This window comes from Hypanus sabinus, chromosome 5 (assembly GCF_030144855.1).
Source record: "Hypanus sabinus isolate sHypSab1 chromosome 5, sHypSab1.hap1, whole genome shotgun sequence".
In the NCBI taxonomy this organism is placed as follows: domain Eukaryota; kingdom Metazoa; phylum Chordata; class Chondrichthyes; order Myliobatiformes; family Dasyatidae; genus Hypanus; species Hypanus sabinus.
Genome location: NC_082710.1, coordinates 15,052,913 through 15,070,163, shown reverse-complemented (window position 1 = coordinate 15,070,163; position 17,251 = coordinate 15,052,913). Strand labels below are relative to the sequence as shown.

General features: G+C 41.4%; 1 protein-coding gene across 11 annotated transcripts in view; it reads right to left on the bottom strand.

The window, feature by feature from the left end:
• The window catches only part of cast (calpastatin), a 197,830-nt gene that overhangs the window by 61,215 nt on the left and 119,364 nt on the right, over nucleotides 1-17,251 (bottom strand). For all 11 annotated transcript variants that reach the window (XR_009512107.1, XM_059969426.1, XM_059969427.1 and 8 more), the window contains 10 exons: nucleotides 14,716-14,811; nucleotides 14,287-14,334; nucleotides 11,235-11,360; nucleotides 9,854-9,910; nucleotides 9,125-9,214; nucleotides 5,881-5,976; nucleotides 5,486-5,530; nucleotides 4,572-4,697; nucleotides 1,871-1,927; nucleotides 604-693 (listed from right to left, as the gene is read on the bottom strand). Coding sequence is in view for 10 of the 11 variants with exons in the window: in XM_059969426.1 (XP_059825409.1) it covers nucleotides 604-693; nucleotides 1,871-1,927; nucleotides 4,572-4,697; nucleotides 5,486-5,530; nucleotides 5,881-5,976; nucleotides 9,125-9,214; nucleotides 9,854-9,910; nucleotides 11,235-11,360; nucleotides 14,287-14,334; nucleotides 14,716-14,811 (831 nt within the window). In the remaining variant the exon portion in view is untranslated. The remainder of the gene's footprint in view (nucleotides 1-603; nucleotides 694-1,870; nucleotides 1,928-4,571; nucleotides 4,698-5,485; nucleotides 5,531-5,880; nucleotides 5,977-9,124; nucleotides 9,215-9,853; nucleotides 9,911-11,234; nucleotides 11,361-14,286; nucleotides 14,335-14,715; nucleotides 14,812-17,251) is intronic.

Here is a 17,251-nt window from a genome sequence, read left to right as displayed (position 1 = left end):
GACCATCTAGTGGGGACCAACGGAGAGTGAGCACCCACAGAATGGCCCCTACGCAAGAGGTGCTACCCCTCCCTAGATACCCGAATACTGGGACGCAGTCCGGGTATTGGATGATTTATGTAGGGAGTGGCTGACTGAGCTCAGGAGAAGGTCAGTAGATCAGCAGAATGTTACAGTGTGGGCTCTTGGATTATGGTTTAATTACTGGCCCAGGCTGGTGCTGTGTTCAGAACACCACAGTGTCTCAGAAATGCCCCAACAATACGGGCTCGAGGGACTACATGGTGCAAGTTCTCCTTCTGTCCTCCAGGAGGACATCAGGCAGAACCCTGACATGGAAATCACACTTCGAGTGCACGACTGACTTGTGCCTAGAAGCAGCATGTTGAATTTCTGGAATGACAACACCTTATTACAACGCTTCAGTTTGGCACAAGTGGATTGTTCATCACACAGTTGAAAAGAAGCAGGGTTATACAAGAAAAACTCTACTCAATCATGAACAGACAATAGTTAGTTCCCCCAAGAGAAGCAGGCAGACTTAATTTGTGGAAAAGTGATCTATTACAAGAAATGGTACCAAGAAAAGGCTTTTATTTGTACCTTTACTTCAGGGCCAGTGTACTTGGGAGCCGAATTGTCCGGTGCTTCCGATGGAAGAGTATCCGCAAGGAGGTCGAAAGCATCTTTACCCTTAAAATTAAAAAAATATATTTATCTGAATAAATATATTCAAATGTAATACTTTAAATTGATGACAAATTTAAACATTGTAATCTCAATGATCACAGAACTACGTTTAAGAACATTTATTACCCCTCAATCATCAGGCACTTGAACCAGAGGCAGTAACTTCACTTACCCCATTATTGAAATGTTCCCACAACCAATGGACTCAGTTTCAAGGACTCTTCACCTCATGTTCTCAATACTTATTGTTTATTTATTTATTTATTATTATTATTATTTCTTTCTTTTTGCATTTGTAATTTGTTGCACATGGATTCCTACCCAAGTTGGTGCAGTCTTTCATTGATTCTATTATGGTCATTACTCTATTATTGATTTATTGAGTATGCATGCAAGAAAATTAATCTCAGGGTTTGCATGGTAACATATATGTACTTTGATAATAAATTTACTTTGAACTTTAAAGGATATTGCTGTAAATAACCTAAGCAAGGATTAATTAGATAGATACATACATTATTGATCCCAAAGGAAACTACAATACCACAGTAGCATTACAGAGCAGATAGAAAAATTAGAAGAGAAGCAGAAAGAATAAAAAAAATGTCACCACAAACAGTCTAACAGGATGTGGTCATCACTTCCCTCGCTATATAGAGTCAAGAATTACCTCATAGAGCACTCTTTGGAGCAAAGCAGTTATCTTCATCTACTGTATTACTAAAGGTGCTCCTCTTTTCAACCAAGGTGGCATCAAGAGGGTGAGAAACATTGTCCAGAATTGCATTTAGACTGTAATTTCAAAGCTTTCTCTTCACAGAGAACAGCATTAGAAATGAAGGAAAATAATTACCACTGTTGAGTTGAGAATCCAATTTTGTGCGTTAGTTTACTTCACATGTGAAGGAGAACAGTGCAAATAAAAAGATGATGACAGGGTTTGAGTATCCAGTTTATTTCTGGAAGTGGGTGTTGGAATTACCCTTGTGAAATAATTTTATAGGATTGAAGGTTAGGAACAATGGAAACACAGATGGCAATGCTGGAGCTGGACTTTTGCAATCATATCTGTAAGGGGATAGATAAAACGTCTTTGTGTCCCAAATCAGTTGACTCGCATTATTTTCTTCTCATTAACTGCTGCAATGAATTTCACATTTTAGTCTTCATTTTCACTCACCATGGAACCGGCTTGACTCGAAGAAACTGGGGCAGCTGTTGAAGCCTTCAGGGGTGCCTTTGCAAAAACAAAATATTTCAACTGTTATTTCAGATTCATATGTTAGATGAACAGCATCAAGATTTTCTGCCTTCAGTGATATATTACTAATGGTAAGACTCTTGGCAGTGTGGAGGATCTGAGGGATCTTGGGGTCCATGTCTGTAGGACACTCGAAGCTGCTGTGCAGGTTGACAGTGTCGTTAAGGCGGCGTATGGCGTGTTGGCCTTCATCAACTGTGGGATTGAGGTCAAGAGCCGAGAGGTAACGTTACAGCGAGAGTTAGACCTCAGTTGGAGTACTGTGCTCAGTTCTGGTCACCTCACTACAGGAAGGATGTGCATACTGTAGAGAGAATGCAGAGGAGATTTACAAGGATGTTGCCTGGATTGGAGGGCATACCTTATGAGAATAGTTTGAGTGAACTTGGCCTTTTCTCCTTGGAGTGACGGAGAATGTGAGGTGACCTGATAGAGGTGTATAAAATGATGAGAGGCTTTGATTGTGGATAGCCAGAGGCTTTTTCTCAGGGCTGAAACGGCTAACATGACGGGGCATAGTTTTGAGGTGCTTCGAAGTAGGTAAAAGGGGTAAGTAGGTACAAGAGGTAAGTTTTTCACCCAGAGAGTGGTGCGTACGTGGAATGTACTGCCAGCGATGGTGGTAGAGGCGGATACAATAGGGTCTTTTAAGACTTTTAGGTAGGTATATGGAGCTTAGAAACATATAGAGCTATGTGGTAGGGTATTTCTAGGCAGTTTCCAAAGTTACGTGGTCGGCACAATGTAATGTGCTGTAGATTTCTATGTTCTATGTCCTATAAGAGGCTTCAGGCCTGTCAAAGGAGATGGCATCAAGCCAGACAGAGAAGTGGATGTGTCATCTAAAGATGTCAATGCAGGATAAGCAGCATTTTTGCATTTTCCACTGGCTCTTTTATTTGTGTTGAAAGGGTCGGCACTACAGGGTTGGTTATTACTTAACACCTAGCCAAGTTGATGCAGCCAAACGCAAGCAGGTGGCAGGCTGGAGATACGTCTCTACTAAGGGACCCACTCCCTCCTTCACCCTTGGGCAAGGTGGAGCACCTGCTTAGGGTCACGTGAAGCCATGATGCAGGTGGTGGATGGTCGTATGAGCTGCTGGTGCATATCACAAGTCCTAGTTACACAATCACTGACGCCAGGCAATCTCTGAAGAGTATTGATAATGGCTGGAGTCACCCATCTCGTAAAGACACTGGCTGGAAAAAGTTAATGGCAAACCACTTCTGAAGGAAAATTTGCCAAGAGCATGATTGCCTACGTCATCTGACATGGCAGACAGTGATAATAATGATGATGAAATGTAAGCTCAGTACTCACTGCACTCCCTCCCCTGAATCTGCACTCGAGCTAGATCTGGAGAGTGGTCCATTGAATCCACTGGGGAAGGCAGAGACCCATAGTCTGTGATAGGCTCTCGGACAGGCACATGCAGAAAGACAGAGAACTACAGGCTTTCGAACGCTCACTTTGCAACAGCTTGCTCTTATGAAAGACCTACATTAGTACCTGTTTTCATTAACCAAAGAGCATTTTCACTTTTACAAAAAAAAAAGACACCTGCTTTATACATGTGTTTACCCCGGGAAAAACTACCATGACCGTGAAGCCTTGAGCGGGCATATGTGTGTGTGCATATGCATGTACATGCATAGGCATGTATGTGTGCATGCATGTACGTGCCGATTTTTCCTCCAAACCGATCTTTGCTCGCTGCTTTCCCGATTCTCTTAAGTGGAACTACACCGTACATACAATATTTCTACTTTATATAGGCTGTATATTTGTCATATCATTCCTGCTTTTACTATATGTTAGTGTTACTTTAGGTTTTATGTGATATTTGGTATGATTTGGTAGGTTATATTTTGGGTCTGGTTATGCTCAAAAATTTTTCCCATATCAATTAATGGTAATTGCTTCTTTGCTTTACGACATTCCAGCTTACAAACGGTACCCCACAGGAACACTCTACCTTCGGATAGCTGGGGAAACCTGTATGTGGGAGGGAAGGGGTAGATTGATCGTAGAGTAGGTCGGCGTTACATCATGAGCTGAAGGGTCCACCGGGGAAGGTGGTGAACCATTGTCTGTGAGTCCACAAGTCACCTACTGACTAGAGGCCCAGAATCCAGTCCTGGGCTTGGGGGGGGGGACTGTGTGTGTGTAGGTGGGTGGGTGGGATGGAGGAAAGGGGCTTGCTTTGCTGTTGCTGTATGGTTGCTTACTGGCTTCCATTTTGCTGTGTTTGTTGTTCTGCTAACCACTGTGGGCTTGCTACATTGGTGCCGGATACCATAGGCTGGGGGCAGCGCGCAAGTATCGCCATGCTTTCGACACCAGCATAGTGCCCACAGCATACTAATCCTAACCCATACAACTTTGGAATGTGGGAGGAAACCCACGCAGTCATGGGGAGAGCGTACAATCTCTTTACAGACAGCGGCAGGAATTGAACCCTGATCTTACAGCCGGCGCTAACAGCTACACTGCCATGTTATCCAGTATGCCATTTACTCCAACTTTGTTCATTGCGATCATTGAGAATGCAAAACCAGGAACAGGACGTGGCCACCCTCTGCCTTCATTCTCCCAATCTTCACACTCGGACTCCTACCTCATTCTGCACAGAGGGTGGTGCTGCAGCATGAGCTGTTGGGGCTGAGCATTTTGAAATCTGAGCTGGAGAACTTTGGACAAAGTCTGCCGACAGAGAGTCCAGGACATCATCTTCTGTCATGGCCTGTGAACGACAAAGGTTAATGTCAGTTCCTTGCAGCACAGAGGCAACACATTCAACGCTGAGTCAATGCTAGTTCGGAGAACTTTAGGAAAGTTCTATCACTCTTTGTCAGAGGTTCCCAACTGTCCTTATGTCATGGACCAATACCATTAAGCAAGAGTTCAGTGGACCCCAGGTTGGGAACCCCCTGCTCTTTGTAAATGATTCCCACTCACAAACCCATCAATTCCCAAGTTCTCTCACCACCCAGTTATGCTGGCAGCAGGGATTTGGAGAGCAGGAGAAGATCATGTCCAGGAGGAAACTCAAACACCACAGGGCAACCATAACAGAGCTCAGGATCAAACTATGGGACACTGAAGGTAGGTGACAGCAAGGCTAACTGTTCTGCCACTTAGTCACCCTAATGAATGCAAAACCATCAAGTAATTTCCTTTAAATGGAACAGTCCCATTATTAAAATTGCAAAATCTGAAAATAGCAACTGGGGATAGAACAGTTGTTTTAACATCTTTCATTAGGATGGCTATAGAATAAAGAAACTGCTTTGGCATTTAAGTGAATGAGGTGTTATGATGAGCCATGATGAACGAAAAATGGTGGTCAAAAGACCACGATCGCCCACTCACAACATTTGCTCCAAACTCCTGCAAATGGCCATTCTACCATTTGCATGACTAACCAAAAGATTACATGAACAGGGATCAGTAATGTGAAAAGAAAACCTTCACTCACTTCTAAAGCTTTTTAATTTAGAATATTATATTAGAAATTTTTATTTCTATTACCTTTGGTTTTGCTCCTGTACCAGTGGAGGAAGAAGCCAGTTTACCCTATTGCACAAAACAAAATTATCAGATCCTTATTAGAGATAATAAGAGTTATTCAAATTTGAAAGCAACTCATAAATCAGTAAAACAAATAAAGCAAGATTGAACGACATAAATATTTATTATGTTGCAGTATTAATTACTAGAGTATAAATACGCACACTGATTCATGCTTTAACAGTTGCGTAACCATTATGATTCATAACTTCAGGAACATATTTCTACTGCAATTAAATTACATAAGTATCACATGTTTTTTGAATTTAGAATGTGGCATATTTTTGTTTTAGCTGTGTCTTATATGACAATTAGAACAATTCTTAAGCATCTCAAAGGGATTGTTCAAACCTTACCTTAGAGCCAGGCTGCTCTTTAAACCTGTAATCAGGTGGAATTGTGTCTTCTCGCTCTCCAACTCGTTCACCCTTCTTCTTAGTTACATCCGATTCCTGAAAGTAGAAGAAATAAAGTCTATTTATTTATTGAGCTATAGCACGGTCCTTTGAGCAATCCCCCAATTTAATCCTAGCCTAACTTACAATGATCAATTAACCTACAAACAAGGATATCTTTGGCCTGTGGGAGAAAACTCAAGCACTCAAAAGAAACCTACGCAATCACACGGAGAACGTACAAACATTGGTGGGAATTGAACCCGTGCCGCCTATACTGTAAAGCATTTTGCCAACCAGACCAAGTTTAACATAAATGCAAGGATTCAAAATAGATATAAGGTGCTTTGGTGCATCCACTGTTTAAACCAAGACATAATTCAAGCCTGAAAATGTTGTCCGCAGGAGTCATTAGAAGCTCAGTCTGCAGGAGGTCTGTAACTCTCTCTCTCGGGGAAATGTTCAACAGATCAGACAGTATCTTCATGGATCTGTAGCGGTTGCCTGGCCTGCTACATATATCCAGCAACTTTTGCTTTTCCATCATCTGCAGTTGTTTTCTTAATTTCATGCATTTTCTGTGTCTAAATCTTAAAGTAAGACTCATTTCTAAACTAATTCTTTGAATACTCTTTTTGTAATACGAAGGATGAGTGATAAGTCTGTGGCCTAAGGTAGAAGGAGTCAATTTTAGAAAACCTAGCACATTTATTTTTCAACATAGTCCCCTCCTACATTTATACACTTAGTCCAGTGGTCATGGAGCATATGGATCTTGGACCTCCAGAAAGTGTCCACAGCAGGGGTGATTGATAAGTTTGTGGCCTAAGGTAGAAGGAGATGAGTTATACAGCTCTTGTTACATGAACATGCAGTTCAACTCTTTGAGTGATTATGTAGAAAGTTTGAAGTTAATAACTCATCTCCTTCTACCTTAGGCCATGAACTTATCAATCACCCCTGTTGAGTTATTAACTTCAAACTTTCTGCATAATCACTCAAAGAGTTGAACTGCATGCACGTGTAACGAGAGCTGTTTAACTCATCTCCTTCTACCTTAGGCCATGAACTTATCAATCACCCCTCGTATACAGGATTAGTGAGCATACTTGAAGAGGATGGGTTAGGTGAACTAGGGCTTTACTCTGTGAGGAGGAGGATGGGAGGTGACCTGATAGAAGTGTACAAGATGCTAAGACTGGACAGTCAGAGACTTTTTCCCAGGGGTAATGAGAGGGGGCATCATTTTCAGGTGATTGGAGAAAAGTATTAATGGATTATCAGAGGTAGTTTTTTTATATACAGGAAGCGGTGAGTACATGGAATGTATTATCAGGGGTGGTGGTAGAGGCAGATGCATTAGGGACAGTTAAGATATTTTTAGATGGGCGCATGGACGATAGAAAAATGGAAACTTGTGTATGAGGGAAGGATTAGATTGATCTTAGAGTAGGTTAAAAGATTGGCACATTGTGGACTGAAGGGCTGTTATGTTCTGTGTCCTATTTCTTAAATGGCTCATTGTCAAATTCTGTTTTAGTACTGGTGTTGATATATTACCATAAGACCATAAGATAAAGGAGCAGAAGTCGGCCATTTGGCCCATCGAGTCTGCTCCACCATTTCATCATGAGCTGATCCAATCTCCCATTTAATCCCATTTCCCCATCTTCTCACCATAACCTTTGATGCCCTGACTACTCAGATACCTATCAATCTCTGCCTTAAATACACCCAATGACCTGGCCTCCACTGCTGCCCGTGGCAACAAATTCCACAGATTCACCACCCTCTGGCTAAACTACCATCACATGTACGAAGATAAAGTGGAAAGCTTTGACAGATCATGCAAAGAAGAACTAAAAAGTAAACTGAATGGAGAATTTTGTGTTGCCTTTACAGAGAAAGTGCAGTGCAGATAGACAGATCCAGTTCGTTATGTGTTCCAGTGAAACCACATGGGATACTTCTCTTCAGCTTGTGCACTGGATGGAGAAAACTGACATGATTCGATGTTTATACCCATCTAGCATCCCAATCCAGGTTCCCTCTCTCAGCAACAGCACCCTCTGTATCTCAATCTATCCCCTTCATCTTCTCGAAATTTATCTTCTCCACCATTTGCAGGTTTGTCATTTGGCTGCTAAGACACAAATATCTGAAATCCCTCCCTCCCTCTTTTCACTTCCTTACACCACAGGAGCCCCAGTGGCTCTATTACACTATTACAGCTCAGAGCATTCTGAGTTCAGAGTTCAAGTCCTGCTCTGTTCTGTACGTCCTCCTCACGGAATGCCAGGGTTTTCTTTGGGTTCTCTGGCTTCCTCCCAAAGTCCAAAGACCTACAGGGAAGGTAAATAGTCCCGTGGTTAGGATTGGGTTAATCGGGTAAGTCAGGGGTTGCTGCGACAGCACATCTCAAAGAGCCGGTAGGGCGCACTCTGCACTGATTCACTAAAAAAATAAACCTTCCACCTTCATCAAGCTTTTACTGACCAATCAGGGCATCTTCTATTTAATGTGACTTATTGACAATCTTTCTGTGAAACAGCATGTCATGTTAAAATTACTTTAAAATTATAAGCTGTTTTTTCCTCTGTTCTTGCACTGGGAACAGAGTGGCATTATCAACAGAGTGACTTTATGTTTTTGTCATTTATTCTTCAGTAAGAAAGAAACAATGCAGTAATAACAATGTTCATACGCACTAGAAGTTTCAGCAGATCAGCCTAATCTGTTCTAACCCAAAGGCATGAATATAAAATTCTCTAGCTTTCACTAATTTTCCCCCCCTTGCCTTCTGTATTTTTCCTATCTCATTTCAGGTGTCCCTCCCATCACTTCTCTTCTCTCTTGCTTATCACCTCCATCTGAATCCCCTCCTTCTTCCTGTTCTTCCATGCTCCTTCGTTCTCACCTATCAGATTCCTTCCTCTTCAGCACTTTAGCTCTTCCACCTATCACCTCCCAGCATCTCAGTTCATCACCCACCCCTGTCCATGTACCTTCCCTTTCACTCAACATCGCCTATCACCTTCTATCTAGTACTCCTTCCCCTCCCCCAACTTCTTATTCTGGCTTCTTCCACCCCCCACCCTTTCCTGATGAAAGATCTCGGCCTTATTCCTCTCCATAGATGCTGCCTGACCTGCTGAGTTCCTCTAACAAACTGTGCAGGTTGCTCATCAGATGCATTGATTATTACCTTCACTTCCGGGCCAGAGTATTTCGGAGCTGAGTCGTCAGGAGCCTCGGATGGAAGAGTTGCTGCAAGTAGGTCGAGTGGATCTTTACCCTTTAAAAAAAAGACCACCCTTTTCAACAGGTGAAAAGCCTTTGCAGAATATAACGTGACAACAATGAAATATATTACTGTGAATAACCCTAGTCATAGATATTAACAGTTAAACTTTAATTTCCTATTCCTCCTTCATGTACAACTGCCCTGTCAAGGTGTGAAGATGAATAATTACTACTTTAAACTCCACTATTAATAATGGCTATTATTAAAACTCACCTTTATTACTTGCGGGAAAGCAGTCACATAATAACAATCAGAGAGCTTTAACAATGTTAGCAATAAACTAAACACCTATTTGATGTTTGCAATGTTTTTGTAAGAGTGGGTTAGAGTTATCCATGTGAGTGTGATTTGGTTAAACCGGGAGAAGATTTTGCTACATTATAGGATGAATTCTGCAATTCTCGGTAACTAGTTGGTCAACAGAGTTTTTAAGAGCTCTGTCATTATATTTGATGAATAATCCACAAAGATTTCTTGTACAGTACATGCATGAAAGAAAAATTGAGGGCTATGTGGGGGGGAAGGGTTAAATTGACCTTGTAGTAGTTTTAAGAGTCAGCACAACATTATGGGCTGAAGGGCCTATATTATTCTAAGTTAGATTTTATTTGCACATTTTAGGATTCTTACCTTACCACCAGGAAGACTTGCAGAGACTGAGGCAGCTGTTAAAGCTTGCAGAGGTGCCTTTGCAAGAAAAGAAAGAGCACTGCAATTAATATTTAGGATTTTCAGGCTAACATTAACAACTTCAAGTTTCCAGTACAATTTTGACTATTTTTATAAGACTTTAAAGGTGAATTCTGGCTGGCATATGTACAGGATAATTCTTACTGGGGAAACCTGAGAGGTTGACGAGCTCTGTTTCCGTGTCTGTTTCCTCAGGGTTTCCTTCCACAGAACAGAAAGGTGCTTGCTGATAGACTACTTAGACACTACAGATCAGGAGTTCCCAACCTGGGGTCCGTGGTCCCCTTACTAACGGTACTGGCCCATGGCAGAAAACAGGTTGGGAATGCTTGCTGTAGATTGATCCCGGTGTATAGGTGAGTCTTAAAAACTTGGGAGGAGTTGATGAAATTGGATGAATGAAAGATTAAGGAAACTTTATTCACCCTATAATTTCCATGTATTAAGAATTTGCTCTATGCATTGATGCAACATGCAGCCAAAAATAACTTACAACAGTAATAAAGAACAAAAAAAAATTACATCAAGTAAAATACATAAAAATAAAGTTAAAAGTACAGATAAGGAATAACTAATGTAAATGTGTGGTGATTGTCTGGACAGACCAAGTACAGTGAATAGTCTGTTTTTATGTTTTATCTCTACATCTCCAGGAAAAAGCCGGTGTTTCCATAAGTTTGCCCTCACTGAAGTATGACAACTGAGGAACTGGAATTGGTTTATTATTGTAGCAAGATACCGTGAAGAGCTTTCTTTCATACTGTTTGCACACATCAGATCAATGCATGGTGCATTGAGACAGGTAGTGAGAGAATGTGGAGGGAGCCGTTTGCAGTGAGCCGCTGAGTTCCAGTGCCACAACTGCCAACCCTGGAGTGGGACTACGATATCAACACCTGTGGTTTGCAGGATGACTAAATTTTATAGAACTGTCTCAGTCCAGGGAGGGGGGGGGGGTGGAGATTTTTTTTACCACCATCCATTTGCTAACAATACCGTAAAAGAGAGATCACTGATGATTTCTAGCCAATTGGCGGGGGAGGGCTAAATTTTCTTCCATCTTTCTAGATGCTCATAGGTAACAAGAACATGCAGTCTTGTTAGGTTTGGTGGCCCACACATGGGACTGTGGAAGCTGATGTAATTGATAGATCCACAGGAACAACAGAGGACCATGGGTAGATGGTCTGGGTTTGCCTGAGTGAAGGAGAAGCATGAGGAGACAATCGCACGTGGTGGAGAGTAAACAGACAGTAAAATGAATCCCATGCCACACAGCCATACCGAAGGGCCATGTTTCAGTCTGCGATAGGAGTGATACCTGTTGCTGCAGAGAGGGCGGCGCTGCAGAGTGGGAAACTGCAGCCGAACACTTCGAAATTGTTGCCCGAGAGCTTTGACCAAAGTCAGCTGACAACGACTCCAGGACATCGCCTTCTGACATAGTCTGAGACAACAAGAAACAATAGTTAAAACACGTCAACGGTATCTCAGTAACATAAATCCAAAGATGTCCATTTTTATTTGACAAACAACTGAGAAAACACTTCACAAGTAGTACATAGAACACTGAAAATTGTACATGACAGCACAGTACAGGCCCTTCGTCCACAATGCTGTGCCAAACTTTTAACTTATTCTAGGATCAATCTGGCCCTTTCCTCCTATATAGACCTCCATTTTCTATCATCTGTGTGCCTATCTAAAATGTTTCTGTCTCTACCTCTGGCAAGTCATTCCATGCACCTACCATTTTCTGTCTTAAAAAAAAAATTACCCAAGTAATTTCCATTAGTCGCACAAAAATTCCTTCCTTCCTTCCCTTTGGATTCATCCTATACAACAAGAGGGGCCTGAAAGCCTGCCATTGCTGTCCGTTACACATCCTGAGCAGTTGTATCACTGCCTGGTTCAGGAATTGCACTGTCTCGGTTTGCAAGACTCTGCATCGGCTGGTGAGGTCAGCTGAGAAGATCATCCGGGTCTCTCTTCCCGCCATTACAGACATTTACACTACACGCTGCACCCGCAAAGCTAACAACATTGTGAAGGACCCCACGCACCCCTCATACAAACTCTTCTCCCTCCTGCCATCTGGCAAAAGTTACCGAAGCATTCCGGCTCTCACGACCAGACCGTGCAACAGTTTCTTTCCCCAAGCCATAGCCATCAGATTCCTCAATACCCAGAGTCTAGACTGACATCTACATAATTTATTATTATATTTAAATTTGTCCTCTACTGTGCCTATTGTCTCATTTATCATTTATTTATTTATTAATTATTGTGCTGCCCTGCACTGTTTTGTGCACTTTATGTAGTCCTGGGTAGGTCTGTAGTCTAGTGTAGTTTTTGCGTTGTTTTACGTAGTCTAGTGTTGCCTTGAGTTGTCTCACATAGTCTAGTGTAGTTTTGTGTTGTTTCATGTAGCACCAGGGTCCTGGAGGAACATTGCTTCTTTTTTATTGTGTACTGTTTATGTTTGTGGTCGGAATGACAATAAAAAGCGACTTGACTTGTCTTGTCTTACAGCCAAACTAGTGCCAGTTCCCAAGCTGGCCCTTTGGTCCCAGATGGAGCATCTGGGATCATTAACATGGAGCTGAGATTTCCAGGTGAGGAGACCTGGATCACATCAGGTCCTGCACGAGTACTTATCCACCTAGACTCAGGTGTTTGCAATTGGTAGGCACATCTCTATCACTATAACATGGGTACAGTACTGACTGATAGAGGTCTGTCAATCATATATAGGAAGAAAGTAGTAGAGGTAGGTCATATCTGTGGCACTCTCCCAAAAGAGTAAAGTAATAATTGGCGCAGGCTTGCCACAATATATCACTAGGGTACAGAATTGTTGAACACAGATCTGGCAAGGTTTATAAAACACTGAAGTTCTAGCAAATGATGCATTAAGAAGACAGCAAATAGCTAGTAAATGATGCAGAGAGAACTATGGCATGTGTGCCTTCACAGATGCCAATACGTATCAGTATCAGATCACTTGCAATGTTCTTAGTGAATGTATCTGGAAAGTGACTTGGCTTTGGAAATCTGGCACCCTGACAACCAGCTGTGAACCACTCCTTCAGGTCACGTGTGACTGCTGTCCAATGGAGAGGAGGAAGTGTTCTCTGTCAGTCTTGCTTCTGGAATCCCAAAGAATATCTCTTTCACACATATATAGCTAGGGTGCCTAAGACCTTTACACAGTACTGGCACAATTTAATATATTACACTGTACTGCAGCCATAAAAATGTATTTCATGAAATATGTGAGTGATGATAAACCTGATTTTGATACGGGTCTCTATTGTGGACTGAGAGTGGGAGGGGGGCAGGAAGATGGGAATCATGGTTGGAAAAAGGGGAAAGGAGAGGGGAGGTAGTGGAAAGCACAAGATAGAAATTCTGTAATGATCAATAAATCAATAGTTTGGAATCAAACAACCTTGCCTAGTGTCTCAGGCTGGGTGTGTCACTACCTGTGCCACCACTCCCTGCCCCAGCCTTCATGCTGCAATTCAGTTTTCATTTTTATATATTACAAAGTGCTGCTGCCATACAACAACAAATGCCAATGATATTAAATCAGATTCTGATTCAGAAAATAAACTTGATTCTGCTTCCAGATTTTGGCAATAACTGAAATACTAATGCTGATCCTAAGAACATAAGAAATAGGAGCAGGAGTAGGCCATCTGGCCCATCGAGCCTGCCCCACGCTGCACTTTGCCCTGTTCAAAGAAACAGACTTCATCAGATTCGTCTTACACCTATCAGAATTATTTGGAATTGAAATCAAGAATTAAGCTGCAACACAAAATGTCAAAGTAATAAGACCATGGATGATCTGGCCATGGACTCATCTCCACCCACCTGCCTTTTCTTCATAGCTCTTAATTGCTCTACTGTGCAGAAGTTTACCCAACCTTGTCTTAAATATATTTACTGAGGTAAATATAATTCATTGGGCAGAGAATTCCACAGATTCACCAACATCTGGGAAAAGCAGTTCCTCCTCATCTGCATCCTAAATGTACTCCCCCCGAATCTTGAGGCTATTTCCCCTAGTTCTAGTCTCATCTATCAGTGGAAACAACTTTTCTGCCTCTACCTTATCTATCCCTTTCATAATTTTATGTTTCTATAAGATCCCCTCTCATCCTTCTGAATTCCAGTGAGTACAGTCCCAGGCAACTCGATCTCTCCTCATAGTCTAACATTCTAATCCTGACTTGGAGATGAGACAGTCTATAAGGCAATAGTGGCTTAAATGGCAGTGCTTTCACATGCATTAATGTCCACATACGGAACAGTAACCAAATGAACTTTACCACAGGGAATGTATTTGCACTATTGCTACCAGTTACCTTTGGTTTTGCTGCTGGGCTATCAGAAGACGCAGGTTGCACTTTGCCCTGTTCAAAGAAACAGACTTCATCAGATTCATCTTACACCTATCAGAATTATTTGGAATTGAAATCAAGAATTAAGCTGCAACACAAAATGTCAAAGTAATTCAGAATTCGAAGCACATTAATGCACTATTAATCACATCACATCAGTGTTCAATAGAAAATGCATCTCAGTTGGATAGAATTAATTAAAGGAATTTTAATTAAAATTATTCAGTGAGTTGTTCTTTGATAACTTTCCATCAAATTCCATAACCTGGAATATTTGTTTCCCACTGGAAAACTACAGAATTTTCCCTAGTTGTTACATGCATAGATAGAATTTTAAAATTCAAACTCTGTAGAAGATTATTGACTTAGTTCAAAGCAGTTGTTAGACCAGACCTTCATATCTGGCTGCTCTTTAAATCTGTACTCAGGCGGTATTGAGTCCTCTCCTTCTCCCACTCGTTCACCCTTCTTCTTAGTTGAATCTGATTCCTAAAAATTAGAAAAAACAATCAGATGAAAGCAAAATTCACTTGATTGTAAATATACATTGACAATTAATTGTGCTTTAGTAGGTTATTTTTGGAATTAAAATGGTAAAACTAGCATTTAGGAAATTAGTGAGGAACTGAAAAGACTGCCCAGCAGATTAGCAGTTAAAGGTCAGCAATTCCTTCATCAGACCGTGCTGCTTTAAAGCCTCTATCTTAGACTCTAAGAAGATAAGACACAGAAGCAGAATTAGGCCAATCAAGTATGCTCCGCCATTCAATCATGGCTCATTTATCTTCCCCGTCAACCCCATTCTGTTGCCTTCTCCCCGTAACCTTGACAACTTACTAATCCAGAACCTATCAACCTCTGCTTTAAATATACTCATTGACTTAGCCTCCACAGCTGACTCCACAGATGCACCACCCTCTGGCTAAACGAATTCGACCTCATCTCTGTTCTTAAGGGATCCTTGTATTCTGAGGCTGTGTCCTCTGGTTGTCATGCTCTTTATTGCTGTGTAATGAACCAGGTTTGATTATGGAGCTTAAGGTCAAGGAACCCTTGGGAGGCAGTGATCATAATCACTCAACTTCACCATCACCATCAATGATCTGCTCCCACAATCTACAGACTCACTTTCAAGGACCTTTCATCTTACATTCTGAATATTTAGTGCTTATCTATTTATTGATTTTTTTCTCTTTCTTTTTGTAATTACACAGTTTGTTTTTTATGCACATTGGTTGTTGTCTGTCCTGTTGGGTGCAGTCTTTCATTGATTCTATTGTGTTTCTGGTATTAACTGTGATTGTCCACAAGAAAATGAATTGCAAGGTTGTTTATGGTGATACGTATGTACTTTAATAATAAATTTCCTGTGATCTTTGATAGAAATCACCCTGCAGTCTGAGAGGGAGAAGATAAAAGTCAGATGTATTTGTATTATGGTGGAATAAAGGGAATTACAGAGACCTTAAAGAGAAGCTGGTTGACGATAATTGGAAGGAGACACTAACAGAGATGACAGCAGAGCAGCAACGGATGAGTTTCTGGGGGAAATTTGGAAGACGCAGAATAAAAACTTCCTATAGATGAAGAAGTATTCTAATGGGAGCATGAGGCAACTGTGGCTGACAAGGGAAGTCACAAAAGGAAAAAAAAGGACATATAATAGATCAAAAATTAGTGGGAAGTTAGAGGATTGGGAAGCTTTTAAAAACCAACAGAAGGCAACTAAAAATCCACAAGGAGAGAAAAGATGAAATTTAAAAGCTTTTTCAGATATACATATAAAGAATAAAAGAGGGGTGACAGTGGATACCGGACCACTAGAAAATTATGCGATAGAAGTAGTAAGGGGGACAAAAACGGTGGATGAACTTAATACGTATTTTGCATTAGTCTTCACTGTGGAAGACACTAGCAGTACGCCAGAAATTCAAGAGTGTCAGGGGGCAGAAGTGAGTGTGGTTGTTATTAATAAGGACAAGGTGTTTGGGAAGCTGAGAAGTCTTAAGGTAAAGTCACCTGGATCAGATGCACTTCACCCTAGCAATCTGAAAAGGTAGCTGGAGAGATTGTGGAGGCCTTGTTGAAAAGTTCTATGTCAATGATTTGGATGACAGAATTAATGTCTTTGTGGCCAAGTTTGTGCGTGGTACAAAGATAGCTAGAGGGACAGGTAGTGTTGATGAAGCAGGGTGACTGCAGAAGGACTTTAGCAGATTGGGAGAACGGGCAAAGCAGTGGCACTTGGAATACAGCATAGGGAAATGCACAATCATGCACTGTGGTAGAAGGAATTAATGGTGACTATTTTCTAAATGGGGAGAAGATTCAAAAATCAGAGGTGCAAAGGGACTTGAAAGTCCTTGTACAGGACTTCCTACAGGATAACTTGAAGATTGAGTCGTGGTTATGAAGGCAAATGCAATGTTAGCACTCATTTCTAGATGACTCTTAAGAGCAAGGATGTAATGCTGAGGCTTTATAATGTACTGGTGAGACCACACTTGGAGTACTGAGAGCAGTTTTTGGCCCCTTATCTAAGAAGATGTGCTGGCATTAGAAAGGGTTCAGAGAAAGTTGACAAGAATGAAAGGGTTAACGTATGAGGAGCGTTTGATAGCTCCGGGTCTGCACTCGCTGAAGTTTTAAAAAATGAGAGGGGAACCTCACTGAAACCTATTGAATACTGAAAGGCTTGTATGTCGATAGATTGTTTCTTATTGTGGGTGAGTCTAAAACCAGAAGGCACACCATTAGAATAGAGGGGCATCAATTTAGAACAGAAACGATGAGGAATATCTTTAGCCAGAGGGTGGTGAATCTGTGAAATTCACGTGGAAGCCAAATCACTGGGATATTTAAAGTGGACGTTGATAGGTTCTTGATCAGTCATGACGTCAATGGTTAGGGAGAGAAGGCAGGAGAATGG